The sequence below is a fragment of the Gossypium arboreum genome, chromosome 10 (genome assembly GCF_025698485.1).
Source record: "Gossypium arboreum isolate Shixiya-1 chromosome 10, ASM2569848v2, whole genome shotgun sequence".
NCBI lineage: Eukaryota > Viridiplantae > Streptophyta > Magnoliopsida > Malvales > Malvaceae > Gossypium > Gossypium arboreum.
This window is the reverse complement of record NC_069079.1, coordinates 7063497-7071629: the sequence shown is the minus strand read 5'-3', so window position 1 is coordinate 7071629 and position 8133 is coordinate 7063497. Positions and strand designations below refer to the sequence as shown.

General features: G+C 36.5%; 1 protein-coding gene across 3 annotated transcripts; it reads right to left on the bottom strand.

Annotated features, from left to right (window-relative positions):
- Positions 1 to 275: 275 nt before the first annotated feature.
- Positions 276 to 7615, bottom strand: LOC108489673 (ABC transporter C family member 8-like). Of its 3 annotated transcripts, none has more exons than XM_017794363.2 (13): positions 7487 to 7615; positions 6202 to 6481; positions 3997 to 5936; positions 3579 to 3899; positions 3397 to 3483; positions 2687 to 3298; positions 2367 to 2531; positions 1984 to 2278; positions 1686 to 1900; positions 1260 to 1565; positions 1113 to 1176; positions 766 to 1005; positions 276 to 608 (listed from the first exon to the last, which is right to left on the bottom strand). In XM_017794363.2, the coding sequence occupies exons 2-13, from the start codon at positions 6347 to 6349 to the stop codon at positions 481 to 483; spliced, it is 4521 nt and encodes a 1506-aa protein (XP_017649852.1). In that variant the 5' UTR covers positions 6350 to 6481; positions 7487 to 7615; the 3' UTR covers positions 276 to 480. The 3 variants fall into 3 exon arrangements, with proteins under 3 accessions (XP_017649852.1, XP_017649853.1, XP_052876376.1); XM_017794364.2 differs by lacking the exon at positions 7487 to 7615 and having other exon boundaries at positions 3997 to 4971; positions 5812 to 5936; positions 6202 to 6937; XM_053020416.1 differs by lacking the exon at positions 7487 to 7615 and having other exon boundaries at positions 3997 to 4971; positions 6202 to 6936.
- Between the last annotated feature and the right edge of the window lie 518 nt (positions 7616 to 8133).

Below are 8133 nucleotides of genomic sequence, written 5' to 3'. Positions count from 1 at the left end.
CACCCAGTAACATTGCTCGTGGCACTACTCTAAGCACTGTTTGCAATTATATATTCTCTTCACAACTAAATTCATTGATTTGGGAAATAATGTTTGTTAAAAAGGATATGGAAATTGAGCTAGTAGTTTGCTCGAAGTGCATTACGATAATTACTCAGAAATGAGTGTTTTAGATTTTATAAATGGGATCGGTAAAATCATAGAACTTTGACCTATTTACGAGTTTAAAAACATTTCTCCATCATTGTATAAAATGATTAATATATACGAGTATATATGAGAAACTTATTATAGTTTTCCTTTATTCATACGGAAATAATGGGTAAAAAGAGCTTGAATCCCTACAAATTATCATTCATTCTCTACCTTCCCATAGATCAATAAGAACAACTCTTGGAATTTGGAAGTCTTCGGAAACTTTCTATTCAAGATAATAACACTAAATGTTTGATCTCATTTTCATGCCAATATTTGTTCTAGTCATTGATAACTGCTAAAATTTTGATATGAATTTCTCCTGCAACTTGACCAATATTCAGCTACTAGCTTAGAAAAGGAAGAGTTTGTTGCCAAAAGGTTTGAAGGCTCATCATATTCCAGCAATTTACCTGCACATATAATAATCAGTCAACATTGGATATATTTTATTGGTTGCAGTCTCGTAATATGAGAAAGAGTTGCAGGGATCTGAAATGCATGCTGCAGTAATGTGATTATAACTTGGATAATTTGATTGATATTAGTATTAGGAAAGAAGAGCTTTACCATAGGAGAGGACCATGACCATGTCACTGTCTATAACAGTTGGAACTCTATGAGCCACTGTTATGACGGTGCAATTTGAGAACTCTTCTCTGATAATTCTTTGCAAAATGGCATCGGTTGCAGAGTCTATGGAAGCAGTGGCTTCATCCAGCACTAGGATTCGGTTCCGTTTCAAGAGAACTCTTCCAAGGCAAAAGAGTTGTCGCTGCCCCACACTCCAATTCTCACCTTCATCACTCACTGTTAATCCAACAACATTGGCAGAACAACCATGTTTGATCCAGTTAGCCGAGAAAAGATAGTCTATCACAAGGAATTTAGTACATAGTCACTAAAATTCAACTCACCAGATGAATCTAGCTTGTTTGGCAGCGCACTGATTGTTGTTTTAAGTTGACACTTCTCCAAAGCCTGCCACGGGAATACAAGGGTAAGTTCCAAAAGCTCATTTTTGGAAATTTTTTTATGTTATTATTCATGATTAGTTGGTTCACCTTCCATATTTCATCATCTGAATAGAGGCCTAGGGGGTCTAAGTTAGTTCGAATGCTGCCTCTAAATAGAGTTGGCTCTTGAGGAATGATGCTAAGCTTCATTCTCAAATCTTTCAGTCCCATAGAGCATATATCAAGTCCATCTATAAGAATTTTCCCGCTTGCAGGCTCTACTAGGCGAAACAAGGCGCTTATGAGCGTAGTTTTTCCACTTCCAGTCCGTCCAACAACTCCTACTCTGTTCCCTTCTTGGAAAGTGCAAGTGATTCCTTTGAGAACTGAAGGAGCATTCGAGCGATATCTTATCTAAACAAAGCATTGAATCAAATAACATGAATTAAGACATAGATTTGGTTCAAAGATAACAAGTTCATCACACTTTCAGCACCCTTCAAACCATTTTCCAGTTTAGATTCCTTAATTTACCTTCAGTTCTTGCAATTCAATCCTACCCTTAGAAGGCCATGAAGATGGGGGCCTGTTGTCTTCTATAATCGCTGGAGGTTCTTCAGGTATGTGCATGAATTGTTTTATCCTTTCAACCGAAATCATATAGTTCCATAAGCTGCAGTACCAACGGGATGCAAAAATTTGCGTAACGGTCAGTGATAAAGCGTAGGAAAGAGAGAGCCCAACAAGCCCTGCAGTTAGAAATTTTCGAGATTAATGGACTTGAACATTCTCTACATGTCAAGAAGATTGTTCAGTACAAATTATAATATACCGGGTGTGACTTGGTTTTTGGGAAGCAGAAGCAGGAAAAATGCAGCAGTGAATAGAGTAAGGTTTTGAAGTGTTTCAATCCGTAGAACTAGCCATTCCATGGCTGCATTAGAAAGAAAGAAAAGTGTGGCATCTGTGTCAACAAGCTTCAGGTTATTTCTAAAGAACCTATCCACCATGTTAAAAGCTCTTATGGTGACCACTCCAAGTGATGTCTCGGCTGCATAATTCATAACGGGAGCTTTAGTCGTTCCATTAATTCTTATGAGCTCCCTTGCAGAGGACATATAATATCCCTGCAGTATGATGACCAAAGATATTAGCCCTTTCAACTTGGTTGCAAATGAGATTTGAGCAAATCAAGTGAAAAGAAAATGCATCCACCTGAATGTACTTTACTGCTACCATAGCAAGAATCGCGACAATGAGAACTTGCCATGTAATAAAGGCCATGATTCCGACTGTTGTTAAGACTTCAGTTACACCGGCTGCCACAAACACAAAGGCAAATGGAATGTCGAAATCAAGAATACTCATATCTGATGAAGCCTGCAAGAGTTTAAATAAAACATGTTTTAGTATCTTGGGAAAAGACTCAAACGGTACGTGAAACATTACATTAACTCCTAGCTCATTGCCAAGCAAAAAAAAAAAAAAAAAGATAAAAAAAAGAACTCCTTGCTTATTGGTAAATTTGATCTTACTCGGGTTTGAATCCTGCCAACAGGAGTAGAATCGAAAAAAAGCATTGGAGCTTTGAAAATGGCATTGGTGAGACCAGAGTGGAAGGCTTTAGAAGCTTTTAAACCTAGGTGAGCAGCATAATGGGATCTAAAAAACACAAAAACTGCACTAAGGGTGGCAACTCCGGTGTAAACTCCTATCAACATGCTGTTGGTCATGTTAGGAATTTGAATGGAAAATGCCAGCCAATAGGTCGAAGTGGCCTGAAGAACAACAAAGGTAAGCTGAGTTAAAATGCTTAAAGAAAGATAAACGGATCCTTTTGAGATAGAAACATAATCCATGAATGGCTTCCATCCAACATCGCCGATCTCCACTTCTTCATCTTGTGTTAATTGTATTCCAGGCGGACCCTTCACCGAGATCTCCCCTTCACTGTTCTGTTTAGTTGGAGAACATCCGTTAAACATCAAGGGAGCTATCCCTCTTGATTCTCCTTCACCTTGACCATTCAAAGAACCTAATGCTGTTACGGAATCTCTATGAGCATTCACAAGCTGCTCAAATGCTGTCCCAGCCATCAGTAGCTTTTCATAGCTTCCTGATTGAGTAATTTGTCCACCATCCATAACCTAAGGAAAAAAAGGGGAGAAATTATCCTTCTGACGAACCAGAAAAACACATGGATGGATAAATAAATTATGAACATAAATTCGAACTTGGTGTTTACCAAAATTCTATCAACTTCTGAGAGAAACTCCACTTGATGAGTTACCAGGACAACAGTTTTCTTCGCTAGAGCAGTCATAACACAATCCTGCAATCATAAAAAGCTAACTTTTATCATACTGCAAAGAAAATAAATAATAGTATTATACACCAGAGTTCTATACTGAAATGGGGCTTTCTCACATTGAACAAAATAGAAGCTGTAAGTGCATCAACAGCACTGAAAGGGTCATCAAGAAGATAGATGTCGGCATCATTATAGATCGCTCGAGCGAGTTGAATCCTTTGCTTCTGCCCTCCACTCATGTTAATCCCTCTTTGACCTATTTCCGTGAGATCACCATGATCAAAACTATTGATATCTTTATCCAGAGCACAAGCGTTAATGGCCTTGTCATATTTGTCTGCATCCATCGGCTTTCCATAGAGTATGTTGTCACGAATTGTCCCACTCTGGATCCATGAAACTTGAGAAACATAGGCAATGGATCCAAACACGCTAACCTAAAACAAGCATTAAGGGAAAAAGAACTATAATCAGTGACAAGAAGACATAATGCTTAATGCGTGTGCATGTAGGAATACTTTTTTTGCAACTCACCGTTCCTGAAAGTGTCGGTATCTCTCCCAGCATTGCATACAAGATTGAGGATTTTCCAGCCCCTACCGGTCCACAAACAGCTATCTTCTGCCCTCTTTTTATTTCCAAATCCACATTTCTAAGTGTTGGAATTGCAATTTCAGGAACCCAACTGAAATTTCCTGCTTCTACTGTCACACTTTTATCAGAATTCTGCAGGGGAAATCTCCTTACTTCATCATTCCTGAGTTCGTCATCAAGAAGAAAAGTGTTGATTCTGTCAAAAGAAACTTTGACTTGTATAAGAATCGAAAGTGCCTCGGGTAACATTCTAACAGGTTCTGCCATGCTTCTTAGAGTTGCAAGAACTGTAAAAATGGTTCCAGCATTCAATGGGGCACTCCCAAATAGAGCACATCCCAAGAAGACAACTGAAGAAACAATAGTTGGAGAGATCCAATACAAGATAGTACCATAAGGCCTCAAAAACTGCTGTTTAGAAAGCCATTTGAACTCCTTGCCACGTAAGGACTCGATCAAGCTCTTGAATTTATCCTCCCAGGACTGCAACTTGATGATCTTCATGCTGTTTAAGATCTCAGAAATGGCTCTCAATCTCTCATCTTGTGAGATCATGACTTCAGATTGGCATTTTTGTATGATCTTCGCAAATGGCATATTAAGGAATCCACATATGACAAGAGGGACTATACCGGGTATAGCACCGAGACCAACAACTGAGAAAAGCACTCCCATAGACATGAAAAGCTGCAACACAAGACTCCAAGTTGAATGAAACCACCATGGAAACTCCCCCATTCTATAGGCATCTACTGCTATGTAATTCACAATTTCCCCAGTCGAATGTCTCCGCCTTCCCAAACTCGAAAGCTTCAGCTGCTTCTGATAGACTGCCACCATTAATGCCGATCGCATCCTCATTCCAGACCTCCTCGAAGCATAATACCAATACCTCTGCGACAATGACTCGACAACCTTCAAAACAATAAGGAATCCTAGTAAAACAAGACCCTTTTGCAGGTTTTCCTCTTCCTGGTTCGAATAATTTACAAAAGCATAGAGCAATAATGGAAGTGCTACAACAGAAATCGTCCTAAGAATTGCACAAACTGCTATAATTATATTTTCCTTAAAGTACACTTTTGTTATGGCCCGAAGAACCAAGTTTCGCCTATCAATTGAGCTTTTCTCCCTTATTAGTGTCTCCCATACATAAGCAAACTTTTGGTATGCCAAACTGGATTCATCTTCTGCACTAATAGAAGGGATGTCTTCAAGAGCTAAGGGTCTCAAATAACCCCTGGAAAGCAAAGGATTAATCCAAGAAAATGACAGTTTGCTAAAGAAATTGGCCTCACAAACTTCTATCTGGTATTTTTCTTCCTTTTCCTCTAATAGAGGTTCTGAAAGACTCTCATGTTCCTTAGTCAAATCAATGAAGTTTCTAAAAGCACAAAACAGCATCAAGATGTTCACAGGCCATGGAAGAACGTCGAATATTTCAATCCGGTGTGTTCTAAATAAAATTTCAATATGAAGAACCGAAACCAATAATGCGAACGACACCCACCACGCGGAGATGAAAATTTTCACTGGTTGTGATGTATGAACAAGCAATGAAACTGATAACGAAATCCAAATTAATCCTCTAACAAGCTCAATCAACCAGATCAAGCCATTAAATTCACCAATTCTTGCTATTAGATTCCATAAACCAACACTAAGATACAATATACTAATAAGAGCACAACAGATGGAAACAACAATGGAGATCCTATCCCTTTTGTTAACAACACTACGTTGCAGTTTTCTTACCGAACATACAAACAAAAGTAGATAGAAAACAAAGAGGAACACCAGGTTTATGACATCTATGATGGTTCGTTGAATGCAAAAAGAACCAAAATCAAGTTTCCCTTCACAAATTAAAGTGAACCCCCCTGCATATCCATCACAAGATTTAGAATTAGCATAATAACAAAAGTCAGTCCAACAGGAAGACACTGATATAGATTACAAACATATTGTGTGCATTACAAAAGGATTCGAGTGGTCCATTACGTTGCCTTACACTTGTCTTTTCAATAATCACTGATGGTTTTAAGAACATCTTAATCAAAATCACATAAAACGCGATATATATTCATGCGAGATGAAAAAGTATTAATCAAACAGGTGAACGAAAACGAGCAAATAAGGGTGTACCAAGTAAGGTCCTGAAGGAAGCCATAGTCGGAATAGTTGAAGATTCAATGTGAAGCTTTCGGCAAATCACATTGTACAATAGTTCAGAGTTGAATGAGTTTTGCCAAAAACACTTGAGTGGATAAAGTGAAACAAACGCTTCTCTCATTCACTTCAGCTATTCCATACAAGATGCCATCAAAGAAACTCCCACGCTCCACCGATTTATTGCCTCTTATTTTGGTGTTCGTTGATTGGTTTTTTGGCCGCTTTCGTTTAGTAGACTGCTTCCACATGTACACTACACAATTTGTACAGACACGGCCATAAGGAGATAATAAAAGAATATTTACATTCATATGATATTTGAAATACATAATTATTTCCCTTCCGATATCAGATTTTCGTCCACAAATTTGTTTTTTCTTCATAATTTCATAAATTCAGTGTATCCATCAGTCAATTGTACATCACATGTCTTGCATAAACCAATTGGCAATTAAGACGGTCAATGAATAAAAATACTACTATATAAATCTTTGTCTGCTCAATATTTTATACACAGCTGCAATATTCGTTACCTATTAGCAGCCAAATTTAGGTGAAATAGTAATGGTAGGAAATTAATGAAGTGTGAATATATACTATAATACATCTCTCTACGTACAACAGCCAAACATTTTGATTCCAAATGATAAAAAAAGTTCATTTTCGGTGTTGAAGCCATGAAAACCAAGACCGGTTTAGGTTAACAGAACTGGAACTCTAAAGCTATACAAATACTTGAAGAATCAAAACATCACCTCAAAGAGAAAAAGAAGATATATAATTGGAGTTAAACCATGAAAAGAAGAGTGAATTTTTACAACCCATTTTTTTTTTTTTTTGCTCATCGAATAGGAATAACGACAATAAATATGAACACTTTTCAAAAAAAAAAAGAAAAAAACTATGCAGGCAAATTACTGAAAAGAAATATTTTCTTGGTTGAAATCAATCCACATTAAATAATCGAGTTAAACATGAAGTTGATGAGACAGACTATCGAGAGGACAACATATAAAACTGCTTTTCATTAGTCTTTGCTAAGAGTGGGGTCGTATCTCTGTCGTCATATTCACAGCCGATTCATATCGAACACGTAATTCCAATTGAAAAGGTTGCATATCTCTTTGAATTTTATAGTATGCCCAGATTACAATAATAATTTAATGAAAACAAATCATTAACAAATCCTAGTTTCAAAAGCACAAATTTATTGCATGAAATGACACAAAGTAAAAGACATTAAGAAAAATGATTGTACCTTAGCAATTAATTGATGTTTGTTTTCTTCTCTCTTTGAGATTTAGGTTGGAATCTTGCTTTTTCTTTATATATATATATATATATACACAAATAAGTTTGCTTACGATGAATTATGAAAACTTTGTACATCTTCACTTTTAGGATTTTTTTTATTTAAATAAGACAAAAAAAATAAAAAAAATAACCAAAATAGTATGCACATCAAATTATTTATCAAAATGGTATGGTTTTACTGGTGCCGCCTGTTAAATTGACCGCACTTGATTGAAATGTAATGATCTAAAGTATTTAAGGACTTGATATGCAAATTTTCTATTTTGAGTGGCTGCTGAAAGAAAATAAAAGGGTGTCACTGGACAGTGTGACGGCACTAAACATTAAATGTGGTTAATCACCTTGTAAGCTCTCCTTATTTATTATTTTATTTTTATTCTCCTTCAACTCATTATATTGTGTTTAAGCAAATCATTAACCTATTTTTGTAGTTAAAATCCCTTTTACTTCAATATTAAAATAAAAGGATTTTATGAGTAAAAATCATAATTTAAAGGCTTGTTTATACATAATATAGTGAGTTGAAGGGGAATAAAAAGAAAATAATAAATAATGAGAGCTTACAAGACAATTAGCCACATTTAAAGTTTG

Excerpts from the sequence above, each read along its gene's own strand:
- LOC108489673 (XM_017794363.2), bottom strand. The coding sequence starts at position 6,349 with ATGAGAGAAGCGTTTGTTTCACTTTATCCACTCAAGTGTTTTTGGCAA. Across the intron at positions 3,299-3,396 it reads CAGAAGTTGATAGAATTTTG|GTTATGGATGGTGGACAAAT; the intron begins GTAAACACCAAG and ends TTTTTTCCTTAG. Across the intron at positions 1,901-1,983 it reads CAAAAACCAAGTCACACCCG|GGCTTGTTGGGCTCTCTCTT; the intron begins GTATATTATAAT and ends TTCTAACTGCAG.